This window comes from Rosa rugosa, chromosome 5, assembly GCF_958449725.1.
Source record: "Rosa rugosa chromosome 5, drRosRugo1.1, whole genome shotgun sequence".
Lineage (NCBI taxonomy): Eukaryota > Viridiplantae > Streptophyta > Magnoliopsida > Rosales > Rosaceae > Rosa > Rosa rugosa.
Genome location: NC_084824.1, coordinates 19,167,472 through 19,183,631, shown reverse-complemented (window position 1 = coordinate 19,183,631; position 16,160 = coordinate 19,167,472). Strand labels below are relative to the sequence as shown.

The following is a 16,160-nucleotide window of genomic DNA, read 5'->3' as shown; positions in this document are numbered from 1 at the left end:
CCGGTTCTTTCTTGACGTATTTCTTCTCCTCATCCCTAGGATCCTCAAAGATGTTTGGTGTCTGATTGCCCACCGTCAGAATTTCATGGCGGCGCGCTGACCGCGCTACAGTTGTTGAATAGCACTCTCGAGCCAACTGTTGACTTCCTCTCACACAGCCCGTGCCGTTGGGTGTGGGGAACTTCAAGAGAAGCATGTATCCAGCGATAATGCACTTAAGCTTGTTAAGCGCTGGTCGTCCAATGATGGCGTTGTACGAACTGAAACAATCGACAATAATGAATTCCGTATGTACCTCCGCCATGCATGGACTAGTACCAATAACCAGTCGCATGTAATCCGACCCCAGCGGTTGTGTGACGTCGCCGGAGAAGCTGAGCAGCGGCTCGTGATCCTGGAGTAGTTTCTTGTTCCGCTTGAGGTGGTTGTAGCATCCGCTGAAGATGACGTTGACAGCGGACCCGCTGTCCACCAAGATTCTCCCCACAGAGAATTTGCCAAGAATGGCGTCAACCAAGAATGGGTCGTCATGCAGTAGATGCACCCCGCGCTCCTCCTCCTATGAGAAGGTAATAGGTTCCCAACCTGATTTTGGGAGCTTGGCGGACCTCTCGTAGCGGATGTTGCAGACCTCCTTTGGATGATTAGCGCGTGCATAACGCTTTCTTGCCCTGTGAGACATGCTGGTGATTGGAGCACCGCCATCGATGGTGTTGATGCGGCCCAAGGTCTCAACGTTGGCAATTACTGGTGGTGGTTGGCGCACCTTGAACTGCTCAAACTTGCCGTCACGGTACAAGGTCTCAATGGCCGTTTTGAGAGCATTGCAGCTGTTGGTATTGTGGCCGCTGTCCTCGTGGTATTTGCACCAATTGCCGGTGTTCCTGGGCTTGCCCGTTTTTGGGTACTTTGGGGGGGGGGGGTGGCGGTGAGATCTGATCCTTGCACTGATTGTAGATGTCTTCATACGAGGCCGTGAGGACCGTGAACACTGCATACCGCTGTGAGGACTCCGCCTGCTTGTTGCGGTTATCCCCATGGGTTGGGCAGTTGCCCTTGTTGTAATGCTGGTCCCTTTGCCGCTTATTCTGATGGTGGCCATGTTGCCACTCCCTCTTCTTGTCAGTTGGCGGTGCTGAAAGGGTCTTGTTAGCGGTTTCCTGATGACTGGGGGATGGCTGTGTTGACTTTGCTGGAGTTGCTGGTGGCGGTGGGGTTTCTCCATATGTGAGGAACTCCGCCTGGGCATGGATGACCGCCTCACTCATGACGTGGTCATACGCCGCATTAGGATGATTGTAGTTGAGGTGATAGAGGAATGGCCCTTTGAGGAGTCCCTGCTTGAAGGCCGCCAATGCCATTGTTTTGTCTAGGTCACGGCACTGAGACGCTGCCGCCCGCCACCTCGTGACGAAGGCCTTCAGTGATTTGTCCGCCCCTTGCTTGACGCTGAACAGCTGACTTGTATTGTGATGTCCGGCGGACAATAGGATGAACCGAGAGAGGAAGGCGTGTGATAGTGCATGGAATGAGTCAATGGACCCTGGTGGACACTCGAAGAACCAGCTCATCGCCTCACCGTCCAATGTTTCGCTGAACAAGTGGCACAGGGTGGCATCGTCAAATCCTTTGTTGTTGGTGACTTTCTTGAAGGTGTCCATGTGGACGAAGGGATCAGACATTCAGCCGTAATGCGACATCTTTGGGGTTTTTGCAGACGCTGGTCTGATAGCTTGCAGAATCGCAGCGGTGAAGGGCCCAGGTTTGGAAGCGAAAAGTGGGTTCTCAGTTGGCGCTGGGGCGCCTGACTCCGCCCGGATCAACCTCTGCTCCAGTTGGCGCATCCTTTCCAATATCTGGGCGGTTGCATCGTCGGCGGAATCAGCCTGTATATTCCGCTGGACCTGGCGCAGGCGGATTGCCTTCAGTGCTCGCCCTAGCCTCCGAGCGGTTGGTATGCGGCAGTGATTCCGCCTCTTGCTCCAACATTAGTTGGGGGATGGGCGGTGGTCCCATCCCCAATAACTCAGGTGGGTCCAGCGGTACCTGCATCTGTATGACTGGCCCCGGTACCAATGTGCCGGTGCCGGGTCGACTACGCCTGGTGCTACGTGACTGTTCGCTTTGCGCTGGATTGGCGGTAGCTTCTAGCGTCCTCTTCAGTTCATCAAAACGTGACACTAGCGTAGCCAACTGTCTTTGAGCCTCAGCCTTCTCCTTGCGCTCCTCCTCACGTTCTCCGTTTGCTTTATGAAGATCCGCCAGTGCTAGTTCGTACATAGTGACTAGATCCTGGCCCAGCGGGCGGCTGCTGCTTGGATTTGCCTCAACGCCGGGGTTGGCCGGGGTTGTGAATAGTGCGCGGTTAACGCCCACCGCTGGGTCGGAGGGTTGGGGGATGGCGGAATGGTCTGCCTGCTCTTCAGCGTTTCCCCCGCTACCGTTAGTCATGGTGATTGTGACGGGATGATCTTTTGTTCAAGGCTTCCCACAGACGGCGCCAATGTTAATGTCTAAAAGTTCGGCGGTAGCTGAACCTTTGTTAACGCTGATCCGGTGGGCGGATCGATACTTGTGGTGTTCTCAAAGCTTCCGCTACCTGTCAAGTAAAATACAAAGGGCGTCAGAGGGAGACCGCGCTGAGCGGTCTTCAACTCTCTGATGCCTAAGTTAGTCAATGTATTTATGTTGACAAAGTAACAGTAGGTAAGTATTGAATGCGTAATTAATGAGGAGAGAGGAGAGAACCTTTTATAGGTGAGGAGGAGGCTGACCTCTTCCTTGTTTTCGATGTGGGACTGATGTGCTTCAGTTCCCAGCTTCAGGAGCTTCTGATGCTATCTTGGCGCAGTGCGTGGCGGCGCGTCGGCGGTGATCTGGGGGTGATCCGCCGCTGAGGTTGTAGCCCGCCTGGCGGTGTATCTGTGTGTCATTCCTTTGGTTGGAATTAGTACATTTGGCGGTACAATGAGCGTGACCCATTATAGCTAATTATGCTTGCAAATGTACATGTATGTACATTTACATTTGTCCATAACTATGTCCTAGTAGTATCGTAGTTGATAGATTTGCTTGAATAAGTGAGCACTGGTTGTTAAATGAATGGTCCAGTACCTATGTGTCATCGTGGTATCCTCACAACCTGTTGCCTATCTTTAAATGGTAGCGGAAGAGTATGTAATAACCGTTCTGACTTAGGATAATGACAATCATTAATGAATTGATTAAAAATAAAAACTATCCCAGATTCCCAATAATAAAAGAAATTCTATGATATATGACTATTTCAGAAATATACTTGAATGCATCGAATTTTTGGGTGCTTAATGAAAAGGGAAAATTTCGCAAACAGTACACCAAGTAAATGCCACTAATAATTCTTATACATAAAGTTCCAAACCAAACATTTCGGTACACGAAATCTGAAACTCGACCCACTATCAGTACACGACGTCAATTTTTGACACCAAAATATCCATTATGCCCTCAATTCTTTTTTTTTTTTTTAATAATTTTTTTTTCTGTTATTTTTTTTTTCTTCCTTCGTTTTTATCTCTTTCTTTCTTTTCACATGACTAAATATTGGCTGAGTTACAAATATAAGCTGTAGGACCATAAATCTCACCAATTGGAGGGCAAGGGCGGCGTTGGAAGCGAGAGAGTGAGCATGGAGGTGAGGAAGGCGGCGTTGGAAGTGAGGGAGTGAGCCCGGAAGAAGGAAGAAGAAAGAGATAAAAACGAAGGAAAAAAAATAAAAGAAAAAAAAAACAGAAAAAACGAAAGAAAAAAAATAACAGAAAAAACGAAGGAAAAAAAAAACAGAAAAAAAAAATTTATTAAAAAAAAAAAGAACTGAGGGCATAATGGATATTTTGGTGTCAAAAATTGACGTCGTGTACTGATAGTGGGTCGAGTTTCAGATTTCGTGTACTGAAATGTTTGGTTTGGAACTTTATGTATAAGAATTATTAGTGGCATTTACTTGGTACACTGTTTGCGAAATTTTCCTAAAAGAAAATTTTGGGTTGGGTTTAAGAGTTATAATTGGGCCAGATTAGTATCATTAGTATTCATTACCCAATAAAAACCACCAATAAACTAAAAGTAAAAGCTGGTATCTGCACCGCACTATTCCTCCCTCCAAATCCAAACCTCCCAAACCACCTCACAGAAACACCTACCCCTTTCCTCTCTCTCTCTCTCTCCAACCCTAACCAGTCACTAGGGTTAGGGTTTTTCCTGCTTCAAAAATTCAAGCCCTCTCTCCACCAATGGCCAGGTACCGGAGCCGCAGCCGCAGCCTGAGCAGAAGCTACAGCCCCCCTCGCCGGCGTAGCAGAACTCCGCCACGTGGACGCAAGCGATACGACGACGACGACGAGCCTCGCGACCGCTACCGTGACAGCCGCTCTTACCGAGACCGCCGCTCACCGGCTCCGTCTGGCTTGCTCGTTCGCAATCTTCCTCTTGACGCTAGGTATTGCCTCCTTTTCTACGTGCCTTAGCAATCTTGTTGGTTTTGTAGGGTTTATGTTGATCATTCTTTAGTTAAATCTAATTGTGATTCACATATTGAGGTTATCAAAGCCGAAAACGAAAACTAAAACGAAAGTGATGCTGGAATTTGTGATGATAGTGCATTACAAGTTGTTAACATGTTAGTGGGAGCTGCAATGGAAGTAGTAGGATTGAGGTTTTTATTAGAAAAGGGGCCGAGTTGCTGTGAAGTGGACTGTGTGCATTAGATTTTATAAAACGCCGGGATGCTGGTTATGAAAAACTTTCTGGCCTAATGTTTCTCCCGGCTAGTCTAAATGTAGCTCTGCTCTTGTGCCAATAGGGAATGATGGGTATTTTGGCTTTAGTTTTCCATTTATGCCTATGGAACCTAGACTGTTGAGTCACCCTGTCTGTCTGTTGGTGTTGTGAGACCGCTAGTTTGGGATTTACCATAGATATGAATAACAGTGTATTGACAACAACTAGATTTTATATAACTATAGGCATAATAGTTAACTATATGAATTAAGTTGATTACCGCAAAGCCCTTTTAACCCGAAATCTTGAATTTAGAAAATTTTGTGGTACTTAAATTCAAGACTTTTCTTCTTCTACTTCTTCTTATGTTATTATTGTCATGTCTGAAACCAAATAATTTATTTGTGCAGGTCAGATGATCTTAGGATCCCTTTTGAGCGCTTTGGTCCAGTGAAGGATGTGTATCTTCCTAAGAATTACTACACCCGGTATGGTTTTTTACATTTCATACTTCAGATAATGCTAGCAATCTAATAGAGCTCTTTTCTGCTTTGAGTCGTCTGCATGTGTAACACTCGAACTTCTTGATTAAATACTTTTTGTAAAGTTGAACTTGATGTTCTTATGGATTTTTCCTTGTTAATTGATATGAGACATGATGCTGCAATTTCAAGTTATATTAATTAAGCTATTCCAATATAGGGAGCCACGGGGCTTTGGCTTTGTGAAGTACCGTTATGCAGAGGACGCAGCTGAAGCAAAGCAACAAATGAACCATAAACTTATTGGTGGACGTGAAATAAGGATTGTTTTTGCTGAGGAGAACAGAAAAACTCCCCAAGAAATGCGCACAACAACTCGTGTAAGGTAGGGTGCATTTTACTTCCCCCTTGCAAATCTACCAATCACCTCATGTCTTATTAATTGGAATTATATGTTTATTTTATAATTTCACTTTTTTAATCTTCTAAATTTTATTTTATGTTTAGTGGAGGAAGCTCTAGAAGAAGAAGAACTCCACCTAGGTCTCCAAGACGGCAATATCGTTGTGAGTTTGAACTTTTACTTGGGGATTCCAACTATAGACAAAACTTATGCGAAGTCCTTTCTCAGATTATTCTGTGTACTTAATTACCGTTAATCGTTTTTGCTCACAGCCTACTCCCAGTCAGTTTCACCTCTTAGGCGCGACTCAAGGTCTGTATATTATCTCCAGAAGTTTATGCTACATTTTTATAATATTGTAGTAATCTGCACCATATGGTGGTTGTTTTCTCTGAAAAATTTGCCGTGCTCCTTTTTTGGTGTTAATAGTGATAATTTTGCATTGTTATTTCTCACGGATGAGTAGATACTGTTTTTTATTTTTTTAATATATATTTTTTTAAAAATCATATTGCAAGTTGTTGATTTGTGGAGGCAATAGGGACAAAGCACAAAGAAGTACATCCGGCTTAATGTTGGAGCTTGTGTTGTGCAATATTTTAATGATGATGATGGAGCCCTCCATCTTTTGTTGCCATGGTTGAATTATATTGTTGTTATAGCAGTTTGCTGTTATTTGTTTTTTTTTTTTTTTTACTCTGCTTTTCATTCTTCTTTTCATTTATTTGTTTCTCTTACTCCGTTTTTCATTCTTCTTTTTGGTTAAAATTTTGGTTCTCTCGTACCTTCAGAGTTTGAATGGGAGATCTTACTGATCACATGTTTGAAAATTTTACCTTTTTTTTTTTTCATGGACTTGTGTCTATGGTGATATATTTTGTATAACCATGAGAGCTTCTTTACTGAACTCTTTACCTACGGAGATTGCTTCTCTTACCTGTATCGAGTGTCTATTGAATTGTATAATATCTGCTGGTGGCCTTGTTTATGCAGATAGTAAAGTGAAAAAGGAGACTTTTAAAGACTTCGGGATTAATAAAGTTTAATGAGAAAAGAGATCATAAAAGTGATGGCAACTTCTTTACCTTTCTACCAAAGTCTCTGCATAAGTACTATCTTCATGCACCCTCAACTGTCATCTACAAATGGAATTGGGTTTCGTACTCTTATGACTTGAGTTTGTGAGGCTTTCTATGATTGATTGAAGTGACAAGCTAAACTTGGTTTGAGAGATGATTGGAATCATAGTATTCTTTTATTTCTATCTTTTTTTATTAACTGTTAAAGTAAGTTTTTAATAAGAAAATTTGTTAAGTTTGATATCTTGTTTTGCATATACGATCCAGTAAAGAAAGAATATAGAGCTTATAGTTGGCCAAAGAAAGAAATCATCTACAAAGAAAAGAAGCAATTCAAAGATTTTCACCGGTAGAGTATGGTGACATTGTTGAAGGAAAAGATATTATCTGGTTTAGAAAGTTGGGGCAAAGAGAGCTATGAAGTTTTCAGATGCTGATCAACCAGTACTAGCCTAACACTGAGTTTTTGGATCAAGTTTCATATTTTTTGTTCGGAACCCTGAAAAGGTTCAGGTAAAGGTCATATTTTGATGAATTAGATTATGAAGAGGATGTGAGTAGCTATTCTGTTATCTTCAACAGATAACTTGTATCAAATATTTACTTGTGGCAACCTTACTTTTGCTTGTGATGAATCTTGGAAGTCATGATGGTTTTAGTGGGTATCTCTTACTGAATCAAATATATTTGATATCATTCTGGTGATGATTATATTGTAGATTTATTCCATAAAAGTAATGTTGTATGTATTTCTTCCATTGGCAGGGACCATGGAGCTAGGGATCATTATCGTTCCCCCGTGCAGTCTAGATCAATTTCACGATCTCCTTCACCACACGATGAAAGAGACTACAGGCGGTCCCCAAGTTCTAGGGAGAATGGACGGATTCCACGTGATGAGAGAGACTGCAGTAGGTCCCCAAGTCCAAGGGATAACGGTCAGGATCTGCGTGATGAGAGAGTCTATGCACCTAGAAGGTTAAGGAGTCCAAGGGGTAATAGGCACAGTCCTATGTCACGCTCACGGTCATACAGGTAAGATGCCTCTTCCAGTTAGTACTCTACATAAGACATGCAATTTCCAGTCTTATCATATTATGCTTACTCCAAAGTGAGCCCCCACTGAGCTTGGTCTTAGATCTGAAGAAAATCTTATGAAATATGAGATAATACAATTTGTGTTTTAATACTTTATATTACTTTAAAATAAATTCATTGCCAAGTTTAGACGGGGCAGCAACATAGAGCCCAGGTCTGCGAAGCAGGTTTGTGGGATTGTTTGATTAAAAATAGATATGAGCATTTCGATAGTTTTTAGTTTTTACATGCTGCTGTTAATCACTTTGGCTTTCCTCTTCCTTTCTTTTATTGCATTATTTAATTGCAAGACAAATAGTCAAATATATATGAAATAATAGTAACATTTCGAGTCTATTAGGCAAGATACTAAGATGTAGTGTAGCTTATGATTAATGTTTGTGTGATATCCTATTTTCTTATATTGCCTAGTAGGTTGATTCTTCAATTTTTTTTCTCTGCAGTCCTCGCTGATGCCTGTCTGATACGCTGCTCTGAAGTGCCATCGTTTGCTGGTTGCTGCTTCAAACTGCATTAGTTTGCTTAGTAGTAAATATGACTTTGGACCATGTCAGTTTTTGTTTAATGGATTTATACCATTCACATTGTGTTAAGTCACATGGGAATGTAATTTTTGAAGAAGCTTTATGTGAGTTTGTATTGTTCCGTTTTCTTTTACAGGCAGTAAATAAGGTGGTTCTAGTTTGACTGATTTCTTTCTCAAACAGCAAATTCTGCTGTTTGCGTGTTTGGGATTGCTTTAAGGGGCCAGAGATGCTTTTGAATTAATAAAGAAAATCAGTTTTATATATAAATATATTATCAAAATAAAGTAAAATGTCTTCATTGAATTTAATCACTTTTAAGTGATTTTGAGAAGCATTTGATGCTCTATGAAAAAATGCTTTTCGAATTTTTGGAAAGCGCTTTTAAGCATTTCACAAGTAAATCTCAAATAGGCTCTAAGAAAAATTCCAGATGCCTGATTCCATGGGAACCGGGAAGTGTACCATATTTTGTTCATTTAAGGGAAGACAATTCAGAGGTTGCGGTCTTAAGTTATGTGGTCGGGTTTACAATGGCTAGGCTTTAGCCATTGATGGGTTAGTATTTGATATGAACCGCCACTGATTTTAGCTTTAGCTCCACATACAGTAACTGGTCAAGCAGGTATACTATTCGATGCAAAGTTGGATCACCAACCCTTCCTGCTACAATAGAAGTAATCCTTTATGCTTAAAAATGTGAAACATTTTCCTGCTAGGTAGCATTCCCCAAGCAAAATTTGGACATACAAATAGAAAACAGCTCAGATCGAAAAACAAGATCTACTGAAATTGTACGCAACAGTATTTGCTCATTGCACACTGCATATATTATTGCAATCATGGTGGGACAAAGAGTATGTTCTCATTCCAATGGGCATTTTTTCTCGAATTCCTCCTGCTCTTTGCGACATAAATCAAATTCATTTGTATTGTAATACATGCATCCAACGTACTCATCCATCTCTTTCGTGCACCTCTGATGAAGATCTTTCAGCCTGCAGGGAGAAATGCCTCATATTTAGACATGTAACAAAACAAATCTTCTCACTGTCCATGCATGTCTGGTGCAAGTGTTAAGGTAAGGTGCACATCAGTGTGATGTGATAAGATCTACAGATGCGATAATTTTTACCAATAACCATTGACGATCAACTTTTCACAGAGATGATGCAAATCACAAAGAATTTAAACTCTATTTTACTGCAAATATAAAATTTCTCGTGCAGATTTCAAAAACTTGCTGAAGCGAATGTTGATACTTGAAAGTCAGTTGACTTTAGAGGCTGCTAGGGAGGCTCTACATATATGTTATACTGATCATACAGTGATATAAAAGATAAGGCGAGCAGAATTTCTGTCTTTGTGTTTTGGAAATGTGACTTAAAACTTCAAGTCCTTAGTATTTTGGGCTTTGCCATTTTGGCCTAGAACCTCATTTATTGGTTTAGGCTTTCTCTAGAAGATCTAGGCGACTGAATAAGCCAACAAGGGGCAATATGTAGGAGAAACATGACTCAGGATGCTACCAATCACACAGAATAATGAAGAAATGTTGAGTGGAAACCTGCATACATGGTCCAGAAGGTAAAAGAAAAGCAATGAAGCAACTGATCAAAAAGATAGTATAATGTGATGAAACCTAGATCAATCTACAGTTTGGGTACGGGGGGCTAGTTTTACTAGAAACCATCGAGGAAAACATACAAATTGTCATTCATCGTCAGTTTTCTTTGCAGAAAGGATTTCGTCCTTTCTTTTCTTCACAGAACAAAAACCTGTAGTAAATTAGGTACTACAAGGTTCCAAACAGGTATCCAGAAATCAGCAGCCCAGGAACTTGTCGAACTCGATATACATGAAAAACTAATCTAGACCTTAAATCATACTAATAACCTCCTAGCAAGTAGCGCCTAGCTTATTGCTTTCAAAGTACATGGTCCCAAAGTTCCAAACTTGGGTTGTCAAATTTCTAAGCAACAATTTCTATTTATCCAAAACCAACACGTAAGAAAAAATTTGAGGATTTTGCACACCAAATGAACCACATTGAGGTCATTTGAGCACGACCAAAATCCCAAACCACACTCAACAACAACCCTAACATTTCAATCTCTTTACTTCTGCAGCATTATCATCTCAGAAACCCAGACAATATGGAAGATGAAAAATTCTCAAAGGCTTACAAGGTGAGGACGCAGCGAGTGACTTGGCGACCTTGGTCGAGACACTTCTCGGGATTGGGGTCCTTCTTCTTGCACTTGAGGAAGGCCACGTTCTCCTCTTGGCATCTGAACTGAATGTGCTTCGCCGCCGCCGTCAGCACCGCCGACGTCGGGATCGGATCTCCTGCTGCGTCCACCGCGCTCGCCATCTCCGATCGATTCTGCTCACAAAGATCCAACCTTTACAATCCCAAAAACCTCCAAATTCCACAAATCAAATCACAAAACAAACCCCAGAATCTGAAATGCCTCTCTACCTTTTGGTTTTTCTCAGCTGAGACTGAAACTCTGAAAGAGAGAGAGAGAGAGAGAGGAAATGAGTGTGTTAAGGTTTTTGGTGATAACAAACTAGTACTAGCTGACTTGGGGAGCTGGAGGACCAAAACCAAAAAGGTAAGGTCTTTTTAGTCTTTTAAAGGGGATACATCCCAAAACTCTGCGTTTTGTGCCGTTTAGGTTTGTTTCTCTTCTTTTTCAACTCCTCAGACGAAATCAAGGCTCCATTTTTAGGCTCACTCCTCCTCCTCCTCCTCCATTACTACAACTACTTGCAAAGCTTGAACAGTAAGTCCTCAATTCTTTCTATTGTTATTTGGAAAAGCTTCAATTTTGTTTCTTTATGGTTGTTGCTGCTGTTGTTCTACTTGTGTAATGCTTTGGAAGATGTAAAAGGGATTAAACCATTCTTGTTCGTAGGGTTTTTTTAGGTAAAATTTGTTATAGCTTGAGAGTTGAGATTTTTTTTTTTTTTGGTAAACAAAGTGGTGAAATTTTGATGGGAAACCATTGAGGGGGGTAATTATACTATTTGGTTCTGACTGAGGTAACCATACAAGTATCAAATTGAAGTATGCAGTATATGAAACTTTGAATTATGGTATACAGTCTATATCAGGGTCTGTTGAGGTTTGTTTGGTTCTGTTGGAGATGTGTGTCTTTTCATGAAATCTGCGAGGTAACAGGATTATTCAGCTCAGGGATTATCAGTTTAGTTAGTATCTCTGTGCGATTTAGTTTGCTGACCTGAACGGCATTGCAGAAGTGTGTGTGATTTTTTTGAGGTATGGTAGAGTCTATGCGATAGAGCCTGAACTTAAACGGGGACTTTTTGTTAAAAATGGCGGTTTATTGGAATTCATTTGGTTACAACAGGGATGAGTTTCTTTTTGTCGAAAATGAAGTGGTAAGACGTTTTCTGTGGTTAAATACGAGCTCGGTTTACTGCCGTTACAGTATCTGTGTTTGTCTGAAGACTGTCATTGAGGATAGTAGCGTACACGGTTTAGATAGTATACAAGGTTATGTGATTGCATATAGACGATTACAACTTGGGAGATTTTGTGGGCATGTCTATTTGATCTTGTTCGTGGAATCTTGTTGGTGCGGATATCTTTCTTGATTCTTTGCTTGTGTTTGTGATTTTCCCCATGTACTTTTGCACTATTTTACACCCACAAATATGTGGGCTCTGTATGTTACTTTTTCTAAACACAGTTGAAGAATATATATATATACTGATTCACCATCAGTTCTACAGGGTCTCTAGTCGTGTGCAATGAGGAATTTCTTCACACAGGAATATATATGCTCTTTGTTCAGTATGAATTTTTCTAGATTATATTGAGGAAAACATATAACTGCTCACAACTTCTAAAATTGGGCAGTCAACAAGCATTCACTTTATCCTGAGTTGAATGAAGCCAGATAATGTGATTGCAAGCGGTAGATTCAGCTGTAGATATGGTTCAATTAAAGAGGATGAACACATAACCACAAAAAGTATTCAATACAAAAGTTAGCCAGCTACAACTACACATACTACAATTTAGTTTGGCTCAAATATTCGTTTATATGTGCATGCAATGTCACACATTTAAGACATGACATCCACTGAGATAAAGAAATACTACGAGTTTTTTTTTTTTTTGGCATCTCAGTCATGGGATCTTCTTGTTGCAGTTTTCTTGATTCTTTGCTTGTGTATGTTCTTGCCCCCAGCCAGTTTGGACTGTGGAACTATTATACACCCACAAGTATGTAGGCTCTGTGTTATAACTTATAAATATAGGTCGTGGACTACTTATTTCTATTCTAAATTGTTCTGAAATGTGAGTAAGAATGTGGATAAGGGCCATCTGAAGATCGGTATTTCCATGTAGTAATTTCGTGTTTTCTGCAGTGTTACATTTTTAGTTGGACAAATAATATGCCCATCCTTCTTTTTTTTTTCATTTTAAAAAGAGGATCAAATGATTTCACTCCTAATCCCATGGTGACTCGAACCCATGACCTCGATCTTAGGTAGTGGGTGCTCTAACCACTGATCTTAGGTAATAATATGCCCATCCTTGTTGTAGTGAAACATGTTTTCTATTACTTATTTGATTGACTTTGTGTTGTTTGAATTCAGCAATGGGCGACAAGAAGAAGAAGGCTACGTTGTTCATCCGACTTGTCTCAGCTGCTGGAACTGGATTTTTCTATGTCAAGAAGAAGCCTTCTAGGATGGTAGAGAAGCTTGAGTTCCGAAAATTTGACCCCCGGGTGAATCGCCATGTTCTATTTACAGAGGCAAAAATGAAATGAGCAAGGTGTCCCATATGGATGATGTATTTCATTATCATCCTCTATTTTGTTCCCTGTAGACAGTTTGTTCTAAATTTGACTTGGAGCTTACATTCTCTCAAGTGCTGTCTATTTGATGTCATTGAAAATTTTTCTCTATCTAGCGATAGTTTAATAAGTTTAAATTTTGTGCTTATTGAAACATTGAAGATCTTAAGAATTAATGTCTTTTTTTCTTCTCCAGTAATGTCATCCTTCTATAACTCCTGAGATCCTATGAGGCCTTATGTGTGTTTGCTTTTTATCAATAGTCCATTAAATTTGACAAAAAAAAAAAGAAAAAGGAAAGAGTTGCTAGTCTTTCTCATGTTAAACCTCTGCTATTTCTTCTCTCTTCTTGTCTCAAACATAGAGAAACCTATGGAAGGACAAAGCTTTGGAGAGGAGAGGATTATTCAAAAAAAAAAATTAAAAAAATATTAGTTAAGACAAATAATGAGACAATCAAGTGAAATTCTACTGAATCTATCTTTGGTGAGAACTAAGGTTGTCACTCGGTCGATTCGAATCAATTATAGGTATTACCAACTTCAAAACTAAAGCTTTCGGTTTTAAAATTGAGCTACCAGTTACCAACCAAAATTTTCGGTTTTTAATCATATCTACCAAATATTTCAGTTTCCGGTATTACCAACTTTAAAACAATTAATTATTTGTAATATAAATTAGAATGAACAATACTAGGTTTTTCAATTTTATAGTCGTAAACTTTGTATTCATCTACTTATTATAGCTTTCTTTTGTACATATGACATTGTTTAGCAATTTTCAATAAAACTAGGTTATTTAACCATCTTTGACCATGTTACTTAAAATACATGTACTATTAATGTAGCAGATGTTGTAATGTTCATGCTATTATGAAATTTTTTATGTTTATTTCTTACTATACATTTATGTGTATTGAAAACCATAGCATATAAAGCTAATATTTAGATAATCAGTAGATTCGGTATTTACCAAAACCAAACAAACTGTTTCGGTAATTTTTTATTTCGGTTTTGTCGGTCTCGGTTACCAAAAAGTCGGTTTACCAAACCTAAAACATTGGTTGGTATTCGGTCGGTTTGGTAATTACCAAACCAACTGGCAGCTCTACTAAGAACTCATCGACATTCTAATGAATTTTCAAGGAATCGATTCCCTCTGAAAGCTACAAGCAACATGGTACGATACATGAAAAGTAGTGCATGTTTCGAAGTAGTACTGTAGTAGACTAAAATCCAAAACTGGTCGGTGGCATCACGGAAGGTGACCGGAGAATGTTCCCGGACATTGGTGGTGTGAAGGATATACAGTGAGGGGTATTGAGAAAAAGAAGGGAAAGAAAAATACGAAGATTAATGGCAAAAAAATTTGAGATGAGGTATGAATACCAAATGAGGAGATTTTGATACGAAGACCTAATTAGAGGCAACAAGAATATAATATGAAAAATATAAATTTAGAAGCCCTGGATTAACAGTTTTTTGGTCATCTAGGAATGAATCCGGAGAACCAAATATGAACTACTTTTTATTTTTTTTTTATTGGGTATTGGATTTGATTTCAATACAGATTTTTAAGATAGCTCTATTTTTCCTAACTCTTCTCAACCAACAATAAGGATGGAGTTTGCTAGGGTCATCAATCAATTATTAAATTCTTCATGGCGGACCGTGGTTTTACAAGAATACGATAGTGGTTTTGGCAAAATACGACAGTCTTCCACCAATGAATTCAATTCCACCTCCATCATTGAAAACGTGGATCATGGTGAATGGTCTCCCGCCAGCGTTACGTAACCTGACGTCACTTTCTCTGGTGGACGTTTGATGGGACAAGTCATCCGCTTTGTTCAAATGGCCTTGCATCGCAAAGAGGAGGAGCAACAGGTTAGGCTAGAGTTGGAGACACGATGATGGCTTGACTATCATCATATGTCAAGCCGGAATTGAGGTTTGTTTTTGAAAGAATTAAGGGGTTTTGGAGGCACTGCGATATATTTGAGCATGATGTCGATGACTGTGATAAGCTGCCGTTGAAAGAATTGGAAGAGATGCGGGAAGAATCGTTGTTATTGACCATGGTTAGGTTGTCCCTCTTCTATTCATCTAGTGCTAGGGTTTTGAAAATGGAGGTGGTATCTATTCCGGGTGGTAAGCAGAATTCCAGCAAGAATACGGCTACGAGTTTGAGAGAGCATAGGTAGCAATCCTCTTCAAGATGATGAGTTTCACATTTTTTTTTTGGTTATATGAGTTTTCACATTTTTCAACAAGATTGGAAAGTTTCATATAGTTCAATACTGTTTAGAATTATTACACCGCCTTGACAAAGTGTTATATTTTTATTCACATCTTTGTCAGGAATCGCATGACAACAAGTTCTAAATATCTCTTTATAGCCTTTTTATGACCTAGCCGCTCTGCTAGGGTTTCCTCGTTGGCCCTCTCGCCTTCGACAAAATTCCAAATCTATGGCTATTGCCACAAACTCCCCCTTCTTCGGCGTGTCATGCTTTGCTTTAGGGTGCGCTGCAAGTCGTTTCTCTTTGCTTTTCCTTCTCCTTGGACTCGCTGTTAGCCGTTTTGATGGAGGACTGTTTGACCCGGGATTGGCTCTTTCTTTGATTCCTGATGGGTCGGGTGATGGAGGCTATGGGGATAACGCAATTGATCCGTGGAGGTGGAGGGGTTTTCTACCCTATGGTATTCGCGTCAATGGCAGCCTAACAACCTGCTTGAGCCCAGAGCATCATCGAGGGCCAGTCGCAGCTGCTGCTGCTGAAGTTGATGGCGGCAATTTGGTGTTGGTGAAGGACGGCGCTCTGACTCCGTCTGGGAGTGGTCTGTGCCGGCTTGGTCGTGGTGGCTTGTTGGTGGAATGGTACCAGTGCTTTACGGCGGCGGCGCGGGACGGAGGTGGTGGTTGTGCAGGTGTCACCCACTGGGCCGTGTTTGATCGGAGCTCTAACCCTAGCGTTT

At 40.6% G+C, this 16,160-nt stretch overlaps 3 protein-coding genes across 4 annotated transcripts; 2 read left to right on the top strand and 1 right to left on the bottom strand.

The window, feature by feature from the left end:
- Positions 1-4,111: 4,111 nt before the first annotated feature.
- Positions 4,112-8,511, top strand: LOC133710116 (serine/arginine-rich SC35-like splicing factor SCL28). Its single transcript, XM_062136110.1, has 7 exons — positions 4,112-4,477; positions 5,169-5,246; positions 5,461-5,625; positions 5,748-5,806; positions 5,916-5,955; positions 7,488-7,757; positions 8,264-8,511. The coding sequence occupies exons 1-7, from the start codon at positions 4,272-4,274 to the stop codon at positions 8,271-8,273; spliced, it is 828 nt and encodes a 275-aa protein (XP_061992094.1). The 5' UTR covers positions 4,112-4,271; the 3' UTR covers positions 8,274-8,511.
- Positions 8,512-9,004: 493 nt separating this feature from the next.
- On the bottom strand, positions 9,005-10,939 carry LOC133710569 (NADH dehydrogenase [ubiquinone] 1 alpha subcomplex subunit 8-B). Its single transcript, XM_062136673.1, has 3 exons — positions 10,827-10,939; positions 10,531-10,730; positions 9,005-9,342 (listed from the first exon to the last, which is right to left on the bottom strand). Exons 2-3 carry the CDS (start codon positions 10,716-10,718, stop codon positions 9,210-9,212), a joined length of 321 nt encoding a protein of 106 aa, XP_061992657.1. The 5' UTR covers positions 10,719-10,730; positions 10,827-10,939; the 3' UTR covers positions 9,005-9,209.
- Positions 10,940-10,985: 46 nt separating this feature from the next.
- Positions 10,986-13,381, top strand: LOC133710570 (uncharacterized). 2 transcript variants are annotated; one of them, XM_062136675.1, is made up of 3 exons: positions 11,075-11,133; positions 12,811-12,899; positions 12,980-13,381. In XM_062136675.1, the coding sequence occupies exon 3, from the start codon at positions 12,982-12,984 to the stop codon at positions 13,153-13,155; it is 174 nt and encodes a 57-aa protein (XP_061992659.1). In that variant the 5' UTR covers positions 11,075-11,133; positions 12,811-12,899; positions 12,980-12,981; the 3' UTR covers positions 13,156-13,381. The 2 variants fall into 2 exon arrangements, with proteins under 2 accessions (XP_061992658.1, XP_061992659.1); XM_062136674.1 differs by lacking the exon at positions 12,811-12,899 and having other exon boundaries at positions 10,986-11,133.
- Positions 13,382-16,160: the final 2,779 nt, after the last annotated feature.